This window comes from Lissotriton vulgaris, unplaced genomic scaffold (assembly GCF_964263255.1).
Source record: "Lissotriton vulgaris unplaced genomic scaffold, aLisVul1.2 SCAFFOLD_2835, whole genome shotgun sequence".
Taxonomy (NCBI): Eukaryota; Metazoa; Chordata; class Amphibia; order Caudata; family Salamandridae; genus Lissotriton; species Lissotriton vulgaris.
Genome location: NW_028243165.1, coordinates 176,366 through 199,635, shown reverse-complemented (window position 1 = coordinate 199,635; position 23,270 = coordinate 176,366). Strand labels below are relative to the sequence as shown.

The window sequence follows — 23,270 nt, the reverse complement described above, 5'->3', positions numbered from 1 at the left end:
AGTCGGTCTATGTAAATGGCTACAGCTCCTTTGATACGCCAGCAGTTCTATCAGCAGCAGGTAGATCTAAGGGGGGCTTACTCAGAATTATAGCAAACACGATCACCCTAGGTAAGGTGACCTTTATCAGTGACTCGACCCATTTTCATGTTATCGTCGCAGAAGGTTCTGGGAAAATTAATTTGTTACACATTCATTTTTATAATAATAATTTTAAGAATTATACACAGGTGACAGATTAGTTTTATTTGGGCTGGAGATTTTCATGTGTACTGTAGCCCCAATTCGGACCAATGTATTTGTGGGGTAACTGACACTAATAATTTGTTGCTAGTCCATTTTATGCATCATAACTACGGAAGCATTTCAAACATTTTTTCATTAACTTGTGTCTAGTTATAATAAACCTGTATCACCGCATGACTGGTCAACCCCTCCTCACCTTTCATCGTACAGGAGTTACCTCGACATCTGATTTTACAATTATTCAGACTAATTTTAAGAGATGTATTAAGTCCTCCATAGACGAGTTGACAGAGTTCAGTGATCATGCTTTCCTTCTTTTTTTTGTTCTGTTTGGCCTCTTTCTGCTAAGTCAAGCTCTATATTTACCACAACGATTCTGAATAGGAAAAATGGATGTACTCTTAATTGAGAGAAAATTAACCCTATTTCCTTCCTCCCAAAGGTTGTAAAGGAGGTGTTACCTGACATTGAATCCTGCTTAGACACCAACACTGATAGTCATCAAGTAGTAACAGCATTTAGTAAAATTTTAATATCTATAAATTCTAATCTTTTACATCCAGCTACAAGAAACACTCCATCGGTGATAAGGGGGTTTGAGACAAATTGGTCAAAGGCATCCAAAGATCTTCGCACTGCTCTTAAAACAAGTCCCAGAAACAAAGATATGATAAGGAAGCTACGAGCTGACTGTAAGACAGCAAGGGTGGTGAGAAAAAAGGAGTTACGGGATGAAGCATGGGTAACTTTGTGTGAGGCTTCGAGGAGTAAAGATAGCATCGTATTTTGGAGGTGGTAAATGCCCCTTTTCTGCAGTCTCAGGGCGGCCCCTCTCTTGATATTCGTATAGATCAATCGACCTGGGTGTCTCTCTTCCAGGGCATTTTTTATGTAGAGATGGATAGCCCTACAAAAAAACCTTAGGACTTGATGACTGACCATCTGGGGATGGAATTCTCATTAGAGGAAATTGAGCTTGTACTCTCTCAATCGCCTGCCCTAAAGGCAGCAGGGTCAGATGGGGTTCCTCTGGATATTTTCTTTGTTCATAAAAATGTATGGGCTCCACCCTTGACCCAAGTTTTTAATACTGTTTCCAAAGTGCGACCCCCGGTATCTTAGAACAAATCTGTGATTATCCCCATAAATAAGAAGGGGGATCCCTTGAATCCTGCAAATTACCGCCCAATCTCCCTGCTGGATAGCGCTGCCAAACTAATGGGGAGATTGCCCCTAAATAGACTGGGGGAGTGGACATTTGTTATATAATGTTTTAGCTGAGACACAATACAGGTTTAGAAAGGGGAGGGGTACAATCAACCACAGACAAAATTCACCCTTACTGCAGCAAAATATGTTTGTGCAAAAAAGGGCCAGTTTTAAATGGCTTTTGTGACTTGTCCGCTGCCTTCGACTGCGTAAACCACTCAAAATTGTGGGTTCTTTTGGAGTCGAAGGGAGTAAACAACTCCATGATTCTTTTTACTATGGAGACTTATAGAGAGGATGGGACAGTAGTCAGGTTTGGTAAACAGGAGGAATGTTCGGAAATATTTAAAAGTAAAAAGGGGGTGCGACGGGGGTGTGTCCTTGCCCTCTTTCTTTTTTTCCTTGAACACCAATAAATGTAATGAACTTTTGACCGCGCATGGCAGAGATGTTCCCTCAGCAGGAGGCTTATGGCGGTCTGCTCTCTTCTAAGCAGATGATGCGGTTTTGATGGACAGGACACCTCTGGCCCTACAGCGCTTGATTGGCTCTTATTCAACTTTCAAGGCGGAACTGGGCCTGCTTGTTAACAAATCAAAAACCTTTATTATGATAGTGGGACTGGGAAGGAAAAAGTATTTTTCATTCCATCTAGATGGGTGTTCTCTGGAACGGGTAGAGTCCTTTATTAGGTTGAGCCTGAGCCAGCGTGCAGACGCTGCTCTGCGGAGATCTGTGGTAGTTCCGTACGGTTCGAAGAGAAGCTTCGCTCTTGTTGCCATTTATATCCTCCCATCGATACAACTAATGTCCGGCATTTACATTCCGGTGTTGAAGAAAATTGGGCTTCTCCGAGGAACAAGGGTCTCCAGCTAATTAATTCTAAAACTATATTGGGTGGACCACTATTTAAGAGTTTTAAAATGGCACGTAGAATTAACTGGATAGGCAACTCTCGGGTCCCGGAAGGTTTTTGCAGTCAAGTGTCTCACACAAGTAATGGGGGCAATCTAAAGCCAACTGTAAGTGGCCCTGGTTTCTTGGCAATACCAGGGGTTTGTGTTAATGTTGAGGCTTCTTTAGGTATGATTAACAACCATATCCCACCTACTCCATTACCTAACCTTGAGATAGTCCAACCCAATAACGTACCAAGGGAACCCTGTCCTACCAATGTACCAATGGAGTCCCGTGTAGCTCTTAAAATAGTTTCATGGAATATAGCGGGGCTTGTAAGCAAACTTGCTACCACTGAATGGATCTCATTCATTGATGAGCTAGATATTATGTTCCTACAAGAAACATGGGCAGTGGACCAGGTATTCTGTGAGGGTTTCATTAACTTCTCCAAACCAGCAGTACAGGGTGAGAGGGGTAGACCAAAGGGGGCTTTACTGATCTGGGTTAAACAGCTGCATTCTTACCGACTAAAGGAGATTGCTATTGACTGTCGGGACATTCTCATTGTCAAAATTATCGCATGACAACTCCCCGGATATTGTACTGATTAATGTTTATTCTAGGGGTCTGCAAGGCGGCAAGCCATCTTATTATTATTATTATTATTATTAATTGTGTTTTGTTAAGCGCAAACAACCCGGAGGCCTCGTAGCGCTGAGTATAGTCTGACTAATGTGAGCTGAAAAGACCAGGATTAGATAAAAAGAAGAGTTTTCAGTTCCTTCCGGAATTTCAGAAGGTTAAGTTCGCTGCGAAGGGTAGCAGGCAAGGAGTTCCAAGCCTTGGCGGCGTTCCAAGATAAAGAGCGCCCACCCCACCTGGTACGTTTGATTTTGTTCATTGTAGCCAGGAACGCTGTGCTAGATCGCAGTGATCCATGGGGGAGGTAGGGGGTCGCTAAAGAACAGATCATTGCTGGTGCGGTCTTCCACATGGCCTTGTGCATAATGCACATAGATTTGAACAATACTCTGGCCTTGATGGGAAGCCAGTGAAGTTTCTTCAGAGCCGCTGTGCCTGATTCCCGCCGGTTAAGGCCCAGCAAAAGGCGGGCTGCCGCATTTTGGGTAACCTGGAGCTTCCTTGTTGTAGAGGCAGGAGCCCCGAGGTATAAGGAGTTCCCGTAGTCCAGGCGGGACAAGATAATAGCTTGCTCCATTATTCTACGGGCTTGAGAAGGGAGGAGTGGCAGCACTTTGCTAAGCATGCGCATAAGGCCAAAGCAAGTGGCGGAAAAAATGGTTGCTTGCTGTGTGAAGTTTAAATTTGCGTCCAGCCAAATGCCCAAGCTCTTTATTTGGGTTTTAGGTTGGGGCGGGATGCCCATGCATGGGGGCCAGTCCGGCAGAGGGCTGGGAATAATTGAATTGCCCAGAATCATGAGCTCCGTTTTCTCGCCGTTGAGCTTCAGGTGCGAGGTGGCCATCCACTGGGTGACCGCTACCAGGCAATTACTGAGATTGGGGGGGGGGGGGTATTGGACTGATTCATGGGTACGACCAATTGTGTATTGTCGGCATAGGTCACATCTGAAACGATAGATCATTTAGATCTTTTTTAACGCATCACAGAGGCAAAAGTAATATTATAATTGCAGGAGAATTTAATTGTACTTATGAACCGTTGTGAAGACTTGAATTTTAGTTTTGAGGAGAACGAACAGTGGTCAATTCCACCACTGGAACTACATCCTATAAAAAAATGGACCAGGGCAGCCCTCCAATTAAAAGCCTTCTGCTGGGAACACGGGCTACGAGCAGCAAATGGCCGTATAAAGTCTGACAAAGAAGGGATTCCGACATTTAACGATGGCCATCGCTCTAGTCGTATAGACTGTTTTATTATAAACAAGGAAATGTGGCCAGATCTGTTAGACATGATGGTGGTAGCCCAGCCCGAGAGTGATCACAACCCACTCTGTTACCATGCGGGCTATTGGCCCTAATTGTAGAGAAGGCATGCCCATTTGTGCAGACTTTGTAGACGGCCTCTTAACTAATGATACCAGACGCTTTAAATGGTGCAAGGTTGTACTTGATCCTGAGAAACTCCTAGTCATGAGTAATCTAGTAGCAAATACCACTGCTACTCTACAGACAGAGGCTGAATTTGGGTTAGCTAAGGACAGGATTACCCAGACCCACGAGCTTCTTTTTAAACAATTGTTAAAACCAAAAAAAGACCTGCTTCATCCACTACCAAGGTGGCACCTTGGTATAATTCTATTTCTCGCTCTGCCTATAAGTCCTTGGCAAACAAAACAGGTGATGGACCGAATGTGGATCAATGTCACACATTCAACCCAGTCAAAAGATCTGGGCCCAAATCCATCGTTTTTTTGCACTCCACACAACCCTGGGTTAGACAATGGCGATATGCAAATCAGCTCTGACCCTGTGCCCCATGGGAACAGTCCAGTCCGAACTACAAAAGCCATGTCCTTCCCAGAACGGAATCAAGCATCCGCTATAAGTCCTTGGCAGCTGCAATTAGGAGTAAGGATCAGGCCTCTATAAAAGGAAAAAGGCAAAAGGCAGGCATATAAGACAGCCAAAACCAAAGCAAAACGAGATTGGGGTGAGGCACATGGGGCTGAACTCCTCGAGGCCTGCTCGGGGAGGGACATGACACGTTTTTGGCGCCTGGTCAAATGGGGGAGTGGGAATACTTGCAAAGCTCCCTTTAATCATGTGGAACCGGATCAATGGATTAGCCAATATAGAGGCCAATTTGCAAATGACCCGGGGGTCCAGGACTCCTTTGAAGTGTCAGTGTCTGTGCATTCTCCTCCCCTTAATATTACCAATAAGGAAGTAGAAGCAGCCCTTCTACAAGTTCCAAAAGGGAGGGCTCCAGGTATTGACTGCATCCCTGCAGACCTTTTTGTACAAGACCAGGCACTATGGGCAACGTATATGCAATGAATGCCATTGATAAAGGAGCAGAGATTCCCACTTCCTGGGCAGGGGCAGTTATCCTTCCTATTTATAAAAAGGGGGATCCTTCCCTACCAGGAAATTACAGGCATTTAAGCCTGATTGATTGCATTCAGAAGGTTGTGGCAAGAGTGGTCTTAGGTAGAATGCAGTCATGGATGGATGACTTTCACATCCTATCAGATTTACAAGCAGGCTTTAGACGATGTATTAGCACAGTGGATCAGGTGCTAAGGTTTATCCTTATTTATCAGCGCACCGTCACCCTGGGGAGAGGGTCTATTTATGCAGCGTTCGTGGACCTTAGGTCTGCATTTGACCTAGTTCCGCGCTCTAAATTGTGGCAAAATATTTTTACGCTGGGTATGCCACCGGAAATCTTGGCCTTTGTTGTCAAATTGTAGACTTACAACTTTGCCCAGGTTAGATGGGACAAGGCAAGTCACACCACTGAAAAATGTGTGGTTGAAAAGGTGGAAAGACAGGGGTGCGTCCTCGCACCCACCCTATTTTCTATTTACATCAATGGGGTACTGAATTATTTTGAAAACTGTCCTACTGATGCCCCGTGCTTAGGTGGAAAAAAGATCCCGTAGCTCCTCTACTTCATATTTATAATGCTAAAATTAGCGCTTCAATCGTGTATGGTTCGGAGCTTTGGGCGTATGTGAATTTGGACACCCTTGCGGTGGCACAAAATATTTTTTTACATTTATTAACGGGGCTGCTGCAATCAACTCCCCTGATTCCCTTGTATATGGACTTGGGGTGCCATTCTATTCGGGATATCGCCCGCTATAGATTAGTATCATATTGGAGAAGACTCTGGGTGACTCCCGAATTAGCCATCTATGCATCGCTGTGTTAGAAATTCGAGAAATGGATGTGAATAACAAAATTGAGTGGTTCATGTGTATTAAAAATGTTCATTATGAGATGGGTTTGGCCCGGCTACGGACTTCCCCTGCGGGCAGTCCTTTCCCTAGCAAATCCGAGCTAAAAGCAGCATACTGGCCTTTATTCTATTCTAGGCAGTTTGCTTCTTCCAGCAGTCCAACTTTGTCTAGCACCTTTCTACAAATTAAATCCAAACCCTCCTATGAATTGTATTGGTATCTAATTACTTCAACCCGTGACAGAAAACTTTTCCACCAGTTTAGAGTGGGAACACTGGCCACCAAGGATTTTACCTCTATGTGGTCTAACTTGTACACTAACTGTAGCAACTGTCCTTTCTGCCCGGGCAGGGTTGAAACTGTGGCCCATATTTTATTTGCTTGCCCAGCTTATCAAACCCCGAGAAGTTATAGGCTGAAACCTGTGTGTCTACTAATGGGGACCGGGGGCCACGGTGAGGCTTACAGATTACTTCAAACCGCAGTGGACGGCCCATTAGTGATTGCAACAGCCAAGTTCTGGGGCTGGGTCTGGGTGATTCGCTGGTCTATAGGGAGGAATAGATAAACATCCATCATGTACATTTTATTGATTGTTTTTGTATATGTCTTTTTCTCTCTTTTTATGACTGACTGATGCTCTTTTTAAAAAAAGGATATAGCTCTCTGGCCCGTTATTTGGGCGTGTTTCTTTATCGTGTATTGAATTATTTATTGCTTTAACTTTGTGTACTTGAGAGATATTCACAATCATGCTCTTGTGACAGTGTAATGTTACTGTTCAATTCATCCCCAGTGTTTGTAACGTGATAACTTTTGTGATTTTCTTTTAATCGAAATAAAGTTTATATATTGGTAAATTGATATATGAGAATATGTGTCAGTGGTGCAATTAAACTAGACAGCTTATTAATTATTCATTAGATTTTTTTTAACGCTGTATGTATTGGGTTTTTCAGATGCACATCACGGTACATAGCAAAGTAAATAGTGAAAAATACCATGCAACTTTATACACCAGACCAAATACAGTGTGGCATAAGTCATATGTCAAAGCGAAAATTAAAAGAACAGATGTTTCTAATCTTCCTGTGTTTTTGGGTTATTCCTTATCATAGCTGCCAAGGTTTCAGATTGCTTTGAGTGACATTTCAATGACACTTTCTGGCCAGCATAATTAAGCGAAGAAGCAGAGGAAAGCATATAAATATCAGAAATTACACCCATCAGGTCAACAAGAAACTAAAAAGTTAAGTGCTGCAAAGCACCAGAAATGAAAGGGCACTAAAATATCTAAAACACTCCTAAAACAATTAATAAGCAATAGCTGCGTCACCTATGGTTTCACCATTACTTTTCGCCATGAATGCCACAGTGTAAAACTGTTTCTGTGATATCGACTGATGGAGCTAAATCTGTTTGTCTATTTCTGCATTACACATGCAGCACCAATGGTGTAATTCATAAGGATCTATGTGGACTGCTGTCATTTCTGTCTCGAATCAGAAGGCCCGCTGGACGTGAGAGGAGCTCTCTGAACTGGTGGATGTCACCAGCTTCAAAGTACTAGTGTTGCCAGGCGACAGCAACAGTTCTAGGGGCCTGGGCCGGTAGGAAATTGAACTAGGGACATGTTGCCACAGCCTCGGATACCTGCTGGAGGACGGGACGGTGTTCTACGGGCACAAAAAGACAAGGAGCTCAAAACAACGTTACACCCTCAGAAAAGCTACGGGCTACGTAGCACATTGAAGATGTGGTCCCTCTTCCTGCCCCAGCGGACAACAGGTCTCATGGGATTTGTAGTCTTTTTACCATGCAGCTACAGGGGTTTGAAGTCCCGCGCTGTGGGACATAGTCCAGGGCAATATAGCGTGTAGAAGATATGGTCCCTCATACTCCCCCAGCAGACAACAGGTCTCCTGATATTTGTAGTCCCTTTACCAGGCAGCTGCAGTGGTGTGGCATCCAGCGCTGCATTTGAGAGTCTGGCACTATATAGCATGTGGCCCCTGCTACATCAGCAGACAGACAGGTCTCCTGGGACTTATAGTTCCTTTAGCAGGCAGTCTGTTGACAGTGCGAGTGGCTTTTAGTTGAAGATTAAAGCTTGGCACAATGGGGTGCTCTCCAGATCAGATCAAATAGGGTTTTTCGGGTGGTCAGTCCTAGCTCCGATCCTGTGCTTTCCGGTCTCCTCGGATTCCGTACTCTTGCATGGACACATACTGACTGGGTTGTTACTACTTTGTCCCTTTACCATAGGAGAGCAGAGCCTCAGACAGCACAGTCCCTAGAGACCGCCCGTCCCTAGGGTCGAAAGCCAGGCTAAGGTGTCAAGCACAGGAAATACATGCCTATAAGAAACACTTTGCTTCGGGGCGTTCCCACCCCTGGTCCGAGGGTTCATTTGGTATCAGTCCACTCTCTCAAACTCAGATGCCTTTTTCAGCACCGTAAGTACTACAGCTGCCAACAGGCCTCCTTCCGGTCATGCTGATTCTCTCTTTTCCTACAATGTAGGGTACAGAGTTGGTATACATAACACCCTACTAAGAGTCTTTTCAGACACTGGAAGCCTCAATCTTATTAAAGTCAGCATTACTCCTCCACTACTGTGACTTATAGTCATAATGCTGTCCTTGTTGATCAGAAATAAAGACTTGATAATAATTCTGTGTTTGTCGGAAGACTGAGGACGTTATCCTGACAATAAATGCATACATTAAATAATGGTATACTCTAATCGTACGCTGAGACAGTATGCAATGATTAATGATACACGATATAAGTTTAAGACTCTTACATTGATTCAGCACAAGTATTGTCAATTAAATTATCCTATAAGAAACAGGTATAGGATTTCTCTTTTAGCAGAGTTTACATTTTTTCCCTAGAAGTCGAGTAGGAATTCATTTTTAAGATTCAAAGACCTTTTTAATGATACAAATTAACAAAATGAAACTGTTCCATTTAATAGAACTTGTATTGCTACTCTAAAGAGGTAGTGGATATTCTGGGATTGCGCAAAATATATTATTGTTTAAGTCAATTGCTTTATGGAAAAATATTAAATATGAAAGGCTATATATTAAACAGAGACAAATCCTGTGAGAAAACTTTTAGTGTCATATTTTACTAAGAAAATAATCAAATTAAATGTGCACAGGTTTAAAAGAATATCATTTAAGTGATCAATAAAATCGTGTGGAAATTTATTGTAAATTTATACTATATATTTGCGATGTCATTCTTATTTACAACTGTTTGATATCTTTTCATGTTCTCTTTTTTGAGTGTTAATTGACGTTTTAATTATAAAACGTTTTGTTTGTGTATGTATTATGGTCTTGAAGATACAGTCTTATGTGAAGCAAGGGGAAACATGATAACTGTTTGTCTATCTGTCTTTTTTTGGATTGAAGATATTGTTTATGATAACCCAATAATCATGTAAACAATATTGTTGTGTTGCATAAATTAGGTAATATATGTCTTTCTATTTTTTTGATTGAAGATTGTTCTAATTAAATATATGTACTTTCAGAACGCTATATATTACATTTTCTCTGAAAATTGGGCCCTGGAGCATGTAAATAAAATAAAATGTACTCCCAAAAATATTTTAGAACCTTCTTTTAGGCTCTCATAGTAGATGTAATACTGTTTGAAACAAGACGGTGGGGTTATACTTGCTGGGTTTGTTGAAGTACATGCAGGTCACTGGCTCTCCCAGTCTGGTTCTTTTATTTCCCTAAATAGACCATTTTAAGATTGAAATGTTAAAGACACAATATATTAGAGCGGCGGTTCTACACCTTTTTAATTCTAAGGCCCCCACTGAATCATTACTGCAATCCCGTCATTATTGCAATCCAGGGACCCTCGGCCTAAGCTATTTTCTTTTACTCCGACCTCAAAACAATACTCAACAAGCAGCCGCATTGGCATGGCCAATAGGTGTAGCCTTTGGAACCATATAAGTGTTTAGGCAGAGCTATTGGCTTTGCCACCTTATAAGTGTTTAGCCAGAGCTATTGGCTTTGCCACCTTATAAGTGTTTAGCCAGAGCTATTGGCTTTGCTACCTTATTAAGTGTTTAGTCAGAGCTATTGGCTTTGCCATCTTATAAGTGTTTAGCCAGAGCTAGTGGCTTTGCCACCTTATAAGTGTTTAGCCAGAGCTATTGGCTTTGCCACCTTATAAGTGTTTAGCCAGAGCTATCAGCTTTGTCACCTTATAAGTGTTTAGCCAGAGCTATTGGCTTTGCCACCTTATAAAAGTGTTTAGCCAGAGCTATCAGCTTTGTCACCTTATAAGTGTTTAGTCAGAGCTATTGGCTTTGCCACCTTATAAGTGTTTAGCCAGAGCTATCGGCTTTGCCAATTTATTTTCAGCTCTGTTGTAGAGCAGCGTGGCTCCTATGCAGCATGATGAGAAGTTATGCTAAAAAAGTGCTATAAGCATTTTTGTTATCTTATATATAACCAATAAAACATTATGTACAACTGAACGACCCTCCTAACCCAGATTTATGGGGCGGTGCGGGAACAAACAAAACTGATCCTTTATGCTCTGCCCCATTTCCAGTTTGAAATCTCGGAACAGGAGGCAGTTACCAGCAGGGCCGGACTGGGAACCAGAACCGGCCCTGGCAAAGTGATCGGCCGGCCTCCTCCGGGAGGACGGGGGGCGGGGCGGGGTGCGACCGCGCTCTGTGCCAGGGCCGGTTTTCGGCCGTTTTTGTTACAGGGCCGTTTTGCGATAACGGGGGTTTGCCCGGTGCCTGCAAGGGCCAGTCCGGGCCTGGTTACCAGACCTGGTAAATCCCTCACCCCCGGGCAATATTATTTACTATGTGTGATAAATATTCCACCCTATTCTGCACAACGTGAGGTCGGCACAAAAAAACCTGCTGGAGAATATTTCTATATTTGTCTCTTGATAACATTTAACTAAGATTATAAATGCAGTCTCTTTAGATACAATTTAGCACGTTATAGAGAAAATAGGAACTACTAATGTTTGCCTGGTTCTTAATTTATTGTGCAAAACATATTTATCCACCCCCTGAATACTTGCGTGTGCTCGGCTACTTCCACTGCACACTTAATGCTCATACGGTAATTCTAGGCAGCACTTGCAATATACAAAAGGACCGGTTGCCTCAACAAAGGGCAATTAGGAGAAGCTGCATTTCAACGTCATATTCTATGTTTGAAAGAAGCGCAGAAAAAACCCTGAAATATCAGAACACTTGCCTGGATGCGAGAACATTAAACGTAATAGACAACAGACTACAGCAAGTATTGCGAGACTTTGTGCAGTGCAAATGCTTGTTTAATGCCAACTGGTGAAAATATGCTGGGGAAAACAAAGCAAACAAGCAAGACACTAATAACCAGGAAAAAGTCGTAACTGTAAGTAAGGGCTAGTGGGGTAGTAGAGTTGTAGAGGGGTAAATGTGTATAAGAGTAGAAGAGGGGTAAAGGGGTTAAGGGTAATAAGAGTGTTATTTGTGGTTTAGAGGTGTAGTACAAGGTTAGTTGGTTATTAGACTGTTAGAAAGGAAGAAGAGGGGTATTAACTGAGTAGTGTTGTAAAAGTTTAGTGAGGTATTAGAGGGGTGTTAGAGGGTTAGAGGTGTAGCTAGATAGATGGATAGAAGGGCAGAGGGTTATAGGGGTTGAAGAGGGTTGTAGTGTTAATAGAGGGATAGTAGAGGGTTAGTATAGGGCTAAAATGGTGAAAGAGGGCAAGATGGACTTATGTTTAGAAAAGGGCTAGTAGAAGAGTATTAGAGGGTTAGAGTGGTAGTAGATGGGTATAAGTGTAGAAGAGTAGTAGGCGTCTAGAACAGGAGTAGTAGGCTAAAATAGGTGTAGAGGGATAGAAGATGGGTAGAGAGGTATAAGAGTGGTAGAGGTGTAGAAGATGGAAAGAAGAGGGCCAGTAGAGGGGTACTGGTGTAGAGTGGTAGACTGTTACCTGAGGGGTATAGTAGTATTAGAGTCGTAGAAGAAGGTTAGTTCAGGGTTAGTAGCGGGATCTCAAAGGTGAACAAGGTCATTTGATGTTTATTAGAGAGTAGGATATGTTTGGAAAGGTAGTGGTGGATTAAAGATGGTAAATAGTGTATCTTCACACATGGTATACATTGCATTAAATATACATGTTTAAAAGCATTTAGCTAAAGCGCGTTCAGTTACAGACCCTTAAAAAAAGCCCCTGAATAACTATAGTGGCGCAGTCAGCAGTGGCAATTAGTATAGCTCCCAACGAGTTCAATTAAAGAAAATGTTGTTTCCCTTAGTAGGTAGGTATTTCCTTAAATGAGAATAAAAAAATGCAACGTGCAATGGCAGTCCAGCGTTAATAAAGTAAAATATGTGACAAAGTAGATTAAAAGCGACATTTTGTAAACAGTCCATCTGAATAGTTGTACATTATTAGGCAAAGCTGATGTAGTAATATCTTAGGACGTGGCTGCCGGGGTTATAAATGGTGTATTTCACTGTTCTGTCTTTTTTCGCTCATATTTGAAATACATGTGAAATGCATCTGCAGCGCCATCTTGAAAAGTCTCTTTTTGTGCACATAAAAAACTGCTTTTAATGCGGAAATAAAGCGGCAGCTGCAGTATTAAAAATGCCTTTTCATGTCTGCGCATTTCCGTTCTTTACTGCGTTAAATAAAGGGGTGGAGTCCGTGGAATCCCCACAGTGAACGCGTTTGTAAGGTGGGAGGAGGGCGCGGTCTGTTTCTGAAGCTCGGATGGAAGGGGCGGTGTCTGTCGCTGGCTCCATGGCAGAGTGGAGGTGAGTTTGGTGGGGTGGGGGGCGGTGTCTGTCGCTGGCTCCATGGCAGAGTGGAGGTGGGTTTGGGGGGGTGGGTGGGTGGTGTCTGTCGGTGGCTCCATGGCAGAGTGGAGGTGGGTTTAGGGGGGGCTCCATGGCAGAGTGGGAGGTGGGTTTGGGGGGTGGGGGGAGGTGTCTGTCGCTGGCTCCATGGCAAAGTGGAGGTGGGTTTGGGGGGTGGGTGGGCGGTGTCTGTCGCTGGCTCCATGGCAGAGTGGAGGTGGGCTTGGGGGGCTCCATGGCAGAGTGGAGGTGGGTTTGGGGGGGTGGGGGGCGGTGTCTGTCGCTGGCTCCATGGGAGAGTGGAGGTGGGTTTGGGGGGGCTCCATGGCAGAGTGGAGGTGGGTTTGGGGTGGTAGGGGTCGGTGTCTGGCGCTGGCTCCATGGCAGAGTGGAGGTGGTTTTGGGGGTGCTCCATGGCAGAGTTGAGGTGGGTTTGGGGGGTAGGGGCGGTGTTTGCTGCTGGCTCCACGGCAGAGTGGAGGTGGGTTTGGGGGGCTCCATGGCAGGGTGGAGGTGGGTTTGGGGGGGCTCCACGGCAGAGTGGAGGTGGGTTTGGGGGGGGGGGGTTGGCGGTATCTGTCGCTGGCTCTGTGGCGGAGTGGGAGGTGGGAGGGGGGCTCGGGTCTGTTTCTGTAGCTCGGATGGAAGGGGGCGGTGTCTGTCGCTGGCTCCATGGCAGAGTGGAGGTGGGTTTGGGGGGCTCCATGGCAGAGTGGAGGTGGGTTTGGGGGGGTGGGGGGCGGTGTCTGTCGCTGGCTCCATGGGAGAGTGGAGGTGGGTTTGGGGGGGTGGGGGGGTGGGTGGTGTCTGTCGCTGGCTCCATGGCAGAGTGGAGGTGGGTTTGGGGGTGTGGGGGGCGGTGTCTGTTGCTGGCTCCATGGCAGAGTGGGAGGTGGGTTTAGGAGGGCTCCATGGCAGAGTGGAGGTGAGTTTGGTGGGGTGGGGGGCAGTGTCTGTCGCTGGCTCCATGGCAGAGTGGAGGTGAGTTTGGTGGGGTGGGGGGCGGTGTCTGTCGCTGGCTCCATGGCAGAGTGGAGGTGGGTTTGGGGGGGTGGGTGGGTGGTGTCTGTCGCTGGCTCCATGGCAGAGTGGAGGTGGGTTTAGGGGGGGCTCCATGGCAGAGTGGGAGGTGGGTTTGGGGGGTGGGGGGAGGTGTCTGTCGCTGGTTCCATGGCAAAGTGGAGGTGGGTTTGGGGGGGTGGGTGGGCGGTGTCTGTCGCTGGCTCCATGGCAGAGTGGAGGTGTGTTTGGGGGGGCTCCATGGCAGAGTGGAGGTGGGTTTAGGGGTGGTGGGTGGGCAATGTCTGTCGCTGGCTCAATGGCAGAGTGGAGGTGGGTTTGGGGGTGGTGGGTGGGCGGTGTCTGTCGCTGGCTCCATGGCAGGTGGGAGGTGTGTTTGGGGGGGCTCCATGGCAGAGTAGAGGTGGGTTTGGGGGGGCTCCATGGCAGAGTAGAGGTGGGTTTGGGGGATAGGGGCGGTGTTTGTTGCTGGCTCCATGGCAGAGAGGGAGGTGGGTTTGGGGGATAGGGGCGGTGTTTGTTGCTGGCTCCATGGCAGAGAGGGAGGTGGGTTTGGGGGGGGCTCCATGGCAGAGTAGAGGTGGGTTTGGGGGGGCTGCATGGCAGAGTGGAGGTGGGTTTAGGGGGGTGGGGGCATTTTGCCAGCATTATTCTTTCGCAGAGCTGAGGGGGGGCGACACTTGGCGTGCATATCGAGACTGGGGCAGAAGAGAATAAACTGAGCCCTGAGTGGAAACCCCCTGGGGTTCCGATGCAAACGGGGTTTGTGGAAAACATTTGTAAATCTGTGTAAACATTTATTATCGTGAAAAGCGTAACCTTAGAAACGAAGCATCGTAAATACAGCGGGGCTCATATATGAAGGCCGCGCGCTGCCGGAGCGTCACTTTCCCATGTTAAAAGTGACGCACCGGCGGCGCAAGCCCTTCATAAATAAGTCCCTGTATCCCTCCGCACGGTGTACATTGCAGTAAATATGCAGGTTGAAAATCCTTCAGCTAAAGCGCGTTCACTCTCAGACCCTTGAAAATAAAGGGCCCGAAGCCCTGTAGAGGCGCAGACAGCGGCGGGAATAGGATCCTTCAGGTTGTGTCAATGACCGACGTTTGCTTATTTCCATTAATACTTGAGTATTTTTGACGTGAGAAAAAAATAAGGCAACATGCAATGCCATGCTAAGGTGAATAAAGTAAACAAGTGACAGGATTCTGTGAAATATTGAGGAAAAGTACTTACACGATGTTACAAATGTCCGATGGGACTCTCGTCACGATTGTACGGTGTAACAGGTGTGAAAGGCGTCCAAAGGTGTTCTTTCTGTACCTTTGTAAAGAATACATGTGTTACCGTAAATAACAAATATTATGTTATGAGGCTCTAGCTTTAACTCAGATGTTGGTGGTTGAAAACGCAAAAACGCAGGGTTTTGTATAAATACGGGCTTTGTGCAAAGCAGTATACATTCTGTGCAACCGGTATTTAAAAGGCAACTTTTGGCTTGTAAATGTTGTATATTAAACCTGACATGGTTTGCACGGGATTTGTAATAGAGTAAATTAGCATGTTGAACTGCATTGCGCAGCTAAGCGTCCCGTTCAACACCGGTTATAAAAAAAAAGCCCATACATAACTATAGGTGCGCTGGCGGCAGCGTGCATTTACCAATAGGTATAAATAGCGCCATCTTGGGTTAGATTTGCGCAATTGTACACGTGGCGTTGATGTCTCGATGTAAATAAAAACCAGGCGCATCAAAGAACCGACAGGTATTGGGAAGGTAGGGGGGGAGGGGGCGGTGTCTGTTGCTGTCTCCATCGGTGCAATGTGTGGGGGCACTTTGCAGGCTTTGCACTTTGCAGAGCTGAGAGGTGCGAGAGACAGAGACTTGCCATGTATCGGCGAGGTCTCAGGAGGAGGCAGGAAGGACGAGACAGACCCGTGAGGGGCAAAAGAAGGCTGTTTCCCCCACAGTCGAAATCCCATTATATTGGCAAATTACAACTTTGAAATATAACCTAGTAAATATATTTTTTTCCAACGTTATGTATTGTATTAACTGTGCATGTGTAAAAGCACTTTGCAAAATCACGTTCAGTTAAGCACCGTTTCAAATGAAGCCCCTGGATATTTAGCGTTGCGCCAGCAGTATAAATAATGCTCTCGTTTACTAATTATAAGAAACAAGTTTCGTTTGTTAGCTTTAATAGGACATTTTAGCTTCACGGGATAAAAATGCAAAGAAACCTCTTATGGAGGTCAAACTCCAAATAAGTAAACATTTAAATTACGGACAGAAAAATGTAGCTACTGTACTTACACAGCAAAAACTCGTCCGATGGTGGCTTGTATCGATTCTTCACAGTAACAGGCGCAGAAGTGTTGTCAAACGAAGTTATTTCAGTACCTGTTAACGAAAATAAAATAAGTGATGTTATAAGGGGCAACCTTTGACACATATGTTGGCGGTTTCGATGAGAAAAAAGCACGGGGTTTATGTAAATAGTGGTTTGGTGCAAAGCATTTTAAAAGCAGGGCAAACATGTTGTTACTGTAAACCTTTCTCTTGCAAATATGTTAAATAAACCATGGCATGGTTGTCACCATATATTGTCGATTAAATGTGCATGTTTACATGCATTTCTCAGATAAGCGTCCCGTCCCATAACCAAGCCCCAGAATAACTTTAGGGCGCAGCCAGCATCGTAAATTGTTCCCTTTTGTAACCGTAATGTACATTTTCCGCTTGGTTTTCCTTAACAGGTAAACTCTTTTTTACATGTGAAATGTACGAATCTAAAATCAACGCCGCCCACGAGTAGCTGAGCTCCAACTCACATTATTCCGGTAAAAATGAGGCTGATCTACTCACACCAGAAAATCAAGTGTGGCTCGTACACGTTTAACGATTTGCCACGGGAACAGGCTGAGATAAAGTGTTTTCAAACAAAGTTATTTCCGTGCCTAAAAAAAAGTGCATAACATTAATACAAGTCATACAAACAAGGCAACATTGCAACACTAGGTACATTTAAAGCGCTTCGATACACTTACCACAACACAAAGATTGAAACCAGCACAGCGCCTCAATATGCCTCTGGGCGCTTCAGAGGAACTGTTGTGAGCCGAGGATTGTGGGGAGTTTAAATAAGGGAAATGTTACAAGAAGCAGGTGCTTTGATTGGAAGAAAGAGTGAAGTGCCCCCTGGCAACTAATGTCCCGATCAGCTCGGGCAGATGTGGCGCGAATGTGGCATGAGCGGAAACATTAACAGTTCGGTGTCACTCTGCAAACATGGCAGAGGCTGATCCCGGGCATGGGGCATCCTTTCAAGGGTATAATATGTAAATATAGAGGGCGCCAGGAACCCACAGGCGGCGAGGTGGATGCAAGTGAAATGCAGATGTGTGCAGTGAGAATGTGTCTAGGCGCTTTGTATGGACGGATCGCGCTGCGGGATCTCGGAATCTGTGTTAAAATAATGTCTGCTGTCTGAGTGTGTTGTGTCAGGCGGTGTGAGCCCTAAAAGAAATATGAATCCGAGGGTTTCTGTTTTTTTCCAGAGGTGCAAATACTATGTGAAAAATATCCCTGTAATAATTGTAGATAAACACATAAAACGTATGTAATCGCAAATAATGTTATAACTAAAATAAATTGTATGTGATTTAAGTAAACAAAACAAACATGATTGTGGTGCAAAGAGGAATAACTTGAGAGAGAAGCAGTGACGTCTCTTGGGCAGTGCACCCCTATCTGTGGCTTCCAGAGGCCCCCATAGTCCCAGGAGTTCACCCCTCTCTATGGCTTCCAGAGGCCCCCATAGTCCCAGGCGTGCATCCCTCTCTATGGCTTCCAGCGGCCCCCATAGTCCCAGGCTCTGCTCTGCTCCTAACAGGGCACTGCAGGCGAGGACTCGGGACATGTGGACAGAGCGTGTGCTCGCAACGCGCCTGGGCGCAGTCCTGCAGCGCTGCTGCCCACACTCCACTGGAGGCCATCCTGTCTCCTGAGTGGTGCCCAGTGGCACGGATGACACATGGCACTGTGGACTGATCGCTCTTTCTGCACAGTGCAGGCTTCACAGCTGAGCTGTCTGTCCTGGTCTGCTTCTAAGCGCTGTGCAGTTGATGACAGGTGTACACAGGCGCACTGTGCACAGGTGCAGGCTTCAGAGCGGAGCTGCCAGTCCTGGTTTGCTTCTAAGCGCTGTACAGTTGATGACAGGTGTACACAGGTGCACTGTGCACAGTTGCAGGCTTCAGAGCTGAGCTGTGCGTGCTGGTCTGCTTCTAAGCGCTGTACGGGTGATGATAGGTGTGCACAGGCGCACGTGGCAGTGATTGCTGTGGCTTCTGGAGCAGGTCCCCTGAGGGGGTGGGGGGGGCACCCCCTGTACAGAAAGAAGAGAGGAGACTGGGTAAGACCGGGTCCCCTCCTCCCCTCCCAGCTGACCCGCCCGCTCAATGCTGGCCCCCTGGCAGGTCTGTGTCTGAGGGGCCTCAAAGTGACCCTGAAAGGGCCATCAGTCCCGCATGGCGCGAAGACGGCGCCTCCGATGGCCCTGCTGCGCCGGGAGCTCGGGATTCACACCTCATTGTGAAGACTCTGCCCCCTCCCCCCCCCACACTGTGACCATCGGTCACATCAGGATACTTTGATGTCACGCAGACTGACGGACGCCACCTGGGACAGAAAACAAGCATTGGCATTGCCAATAGGTCTCGCCTTTGGGCCCTTTTAAGCCAAGCCTCTTTATGTGGACACCGATCTGCATGAGCGGAGCCGCGCTCGGCTGTGAAGGGAGAATTGTCCCTTTGAGATTCCGTCTCTAGGAAGGCGGCATCCTATTCCCCTAGTGAGAGTGAACAGAATGGCGGCGCCCATGCGAACAGAATGATAAAGACAAGAACGGATTGATAGCATGATGCTGCTACCCGTCTGTTACCACAACACAGAGCAGCAAGGCGCTTTAGAGCAGCGAGGCGCTTTAGAGCAGCGAGGCGCTTTTCAATCAGTGGGAAGGAGGAGCCATAAATATAGTGCGGTTTGATATAATTTTCTATAGAAAAAGACGTCTGAAGCCTTTCTCCTCGTGGGCTTCCTACCCTCAGCCTGCTTTGGTTGTAGCACGAGCCATGTTTCCATTCTCATGATATTGTCAACTGCGCAGGGGTTATCAGTCCGGCGACAGGCACAGAGGGCTGCAGCCGGCCCGTTCCTCTGCCAGCAACAACGCAAGGAGGGATGAACGAGAGGGCATTTAAGAAACAAAACAAGCATTTGCAATGCAATAGGTCTCGCATTATTAAAGTTTGAGCTATTGGCATTGCTAAGAATGCCTCACCAATAGCTCAAACTTTAATAATGTCAGACCTATTGCATTGCAAATGCTTGTTCTTTCCATGCTGGTATCCCCAGGATGTGATCCTCTGCTTCCTCATGGAGCCTGTTTTTACAAACAAGGTGACACGAAGTGCATGTGTCTGAGCACGGACTCGGAGAGTTTGAAGTGTCTGTTCCCGCCGGGATTTCAACCCCGCAGAAGCATCTTAAAAAAAAAACAGACATTCAGCCCCCCCCCAGGCCTGACTTGACTTCGAGACTCTTGACTCCACCCTTCGCCTCACACACACTCCCCTTCAGCCCCAGCCTGACTCGACTTCGAGACTCTTGACTCTACCCTCCGCCTCACACACACTCCTCTTCAGCCCCAGCCTGACTCGACTTCGAGACTCTTGACTCCACCCTTCGCCTCACACACACTCCCCTTCAGCCCCAGCCTGACTTGACTTCGAGACTCTTGACTCCACCCTTCGCCTCACACACACTCCCCTTCAGCCCCAGGCCTGACTTGACTTCGAGACTCTTGACTCCACCCTCCGCCTCACACACACTCCCCTTCAGCCCCAGGCCTGACTCGACTTCGAACTCTTGACTCCACCCTCCGCCTCACACACACTCCCCTTCCGCCCCAGGCCTGACTCGACTTCGAGACTCTTGACTCCCCCTCCGCCTCACACACACTCCCCTTCAGCCCCAGGCCTGACTCGACTTCGAGACTCTTGACTCCCCCCTTTGCCTCACACACACTCCCCTTCAGCCCCAGGCCTGACTCGACTTCGAGACTCTTGACTCCACCCTTCGCCTCACACACACTCCCCTTCAGCCCCAGGCCTGACTGGACTTCGAGACTCTTGACTCCACCCTTCGCCTCACACACACTCCCCTTCAGCCCCAGGCCTGACTTGACTTCGAGACTCTTGACTCCACCCTCCGCCTCACACACACTCCCCTTCAGCCCCAGGCCTGACTCGACTTCGAACTCTTGACTCCACCCTCCGCCTCACACACACTCCCCTTCCGCCCCAGGCCTGACTCGACTTCGAGACTCTTGACTCTACCCTCCGCCTCACACACACTCCTCTTCAGCCCCAGCCTGACTCGACTTCGAGACTCTTGACTCCACCCTTCGCCTCACACACACTCCCCTTCAGCCCCAGCCTGACTTGACTTCGAGACTCTTGACTCCACCCTTCGCCTCACACACACTCCCCTTCAGCCCCAGGCCTGACTTGACTTCGAGACTCTTGACTCCACCCTCCGCCTCACACACACTCCCCTTCAGCCCCAGGCCTGACTCGACTTCGAACTCTTGACTCCACCCTCCGCCTCACACACACTCCCCTTCCGCCCCAGGCCTGACTCGACTTCGAGACTCTTGACTCCACCCTTCGCCTCACACACACTTCCCTTCAGCCCCAGCCTGACTTGACTTTGAGACTCTTGACTCCACCCTCCGCCTCACACACACTCCCCTTCAGCCCCAGGCCTGACTCGACTTCGAGACTCTTGACTCCACCCTTCGCCTCACACACACTCCCCTTCAGCCCCAGGCCTGACTGGACTTCGAGACTCTTGACTCCACCCTTCGCCTCACACACACTCCCCTTCAGCCCCAGGCCTGACTTGACTTCGAGACTCTTGACTCCACCCTCCGCCTCACACACACTCCCCTTCCGCCACAGGCCTGACTCGACTTCGAGACTCTTGAATCCCCCCTTCGCTTCACACACACTCCCCTTCAGCCCCAGGCCTGACTCGACTTCGAGACTCTTGACTCCACCCTCCGCCTCACACACACTCCCCTTCAGCCCCAGGCCTGACTCGACTTCGAGACTCTTGACTCCACCCTTCGCCTCACACACTCCCCTTCAGCCCCAGGCCTGATTCGACTTTGAGACTCTTGACTCCACCCTCCGCCTCACACACACTCCCCTTCAGCCCCAGGCCTGACTCGACTTCGAGACTCTTGACTCCACCCTTCGCCTCACTCACGCTCCCCTTCAGCCCCAGGCCTGACTTGACTTCGAGACTCTTGACTCCACCCTCCGCCTCACACACACTCCCCTCAAGGCAGAAGAAAGCCACAGTAGGGGCGGGTATTCCCTACAAAACAGACTTTTGGGCTTAGAAAGCTAACTTTAAAGCAATGAAATAGCCCATCTGCTGCTGATATCCTTGTGCGGACTGCATGTGTGAAACCGGAGCGGGGCAACAAAGACACTCATCCTTCCGAAGTCGATCAAATGTGCATCGCTGCCCTTTATCTGGGAGCTCTGCCCCCTCTCCCTCCCTTTCACCTTCCTCTGCTGTGACCACAGACCACCGAGGGGCCCTTGGATGAAGGCGGCGGGGGAGGGGTTGCAGTTCCCGATCAGTCAAAGAACCAGGTCTTGAAGTCCCTCCTTTACGCGAGCAGGGATGGGGAGCATCTGATGTACACAGGGAGCTCGTTCCAGGTATGTAGGAGAAAGCTCTGCCGCCAGTTCGGTTTCTGCGGATGTGGGGGACCTCTGCCAGGGTGAGGTCTGCGGAGCAGAGGTTCCTCTTGGGGTGTTGTTGGGGCCTGGCCATATGGGTGGGGGCCATTTGGAGGCCTGGTACAAGCAGGGTCTGACCATGTGGCTCGGGGTCAAGGCAAGGGGCTATTTTGAAGCCAGGCAGTGTGCTTTGTGCCATAGGCCTGCACCCAGTCTGCCTTGCTTTCACCCATTATGCCCAGGCGTACTCAGTGGTGCATGAAACAAGCAACTCTCTCTGTGTGGTCTCTCTTCTATTAATGTAAACATCTATTTTTGATTAGAAATAATTGCAATTTTTATTTTTAGTCTTTCAGTTTTTGGGAGTGTTGTAATAATAATAAATGCCTAGTTGCAAATATTAATTGAAGCATACTCTCTCGTTGAGGTATTTGGGTCCGATGTTGTTGAGGGATTTGTAGGTGTGGGTGAGGAGTTTCAAAGTGACCCTCTTCTCTACGGGGAGCTAGTGGAGGTCTCGTATGTGTTGGGTAATGTGTTTGTGTTGTGGAGTCCTGAAGACGAGTCTGGAAGCGGCATGGCCTGGAGTCTGTGTGGTAGAGCTCTGTTGATTCCAGCGAATAGGGTGTTGTGGTAGTCCAGTCTGCTGGTTATGAGTGTATGGGTGACATTCTTTCTGCAGTCAGGGGGATTCATTTGAAGGATTTGATGGCATTGACCTGGCGGTTCATGGAGAGAGAGAGGACTGGAGGATGATGCTGAGGTTCCGTGCATGGTCAGTGGAAGTGGGAGGGTTCCCGAGGGCGGAAGGCCACCAGGTGTTGTCCCAGGCAGAGTAGCAGGTTCCGAGGATGATGATCTCGGTCTTCTCTGAGTTGAGCTTCAGGCAGCTGTCCTTCATCCAGGTCGCCACGTTCTTCATTCCTTCCTGGAAACAGAGTCTGGTGTCTTCGGGACTCTTAGTGAGTGAGAGGATGAGCTGGGTGTCGTCGATGTAGGATACATTGCTGAGCCCATGCTGTCTGACGATGGCGGCGAGAGGGGCCGTGTAGATGTTGAAGAGTGTAGGGCTGAGTGATGAGCCTTGGGGTACTCTGCAGTTGATATCGGTGGGTTCAGAGAGGGGGCAGTCTGATCCTCTGGGTTCTACCGGAGAGAAAGGATCGGATCCAGTCGAAGGCAGTTCTTTGTAACCCTGCGTCGTGAAGTCTGGCTGCAAGAGTATGATGAGAAGTGGTGTTGAAGGTTGCAGAAAGGTCTAGAAGGATGAGGGGCGTGGTGTGTCCCTTTTTGAGAAGCATGCAGATGTCATCAGTGGCAGC

The 23,270-nt window shown here is 47.5% G+C and overlaps 1 protein-coding gene across 1 annotated transcript in view; it reads right to left on the bottom strand.

The window, feature by feature from the left end:
* The window catches only part of LOC147668687 (uncharacterized), a 43,966-nt gene that overhangs the window by 11,772 nt on the left and 8,924 nt on the right, over positions 1–23,270 (bottom strand). Inside the window, 1 exon segment of the mRNA XM_086948513.1 lies at positions 16,445–16,531. Within this exon segment, the coding sequence (XP_086804639.1) occupies positions 16,445–16,531 (87 nt within the window).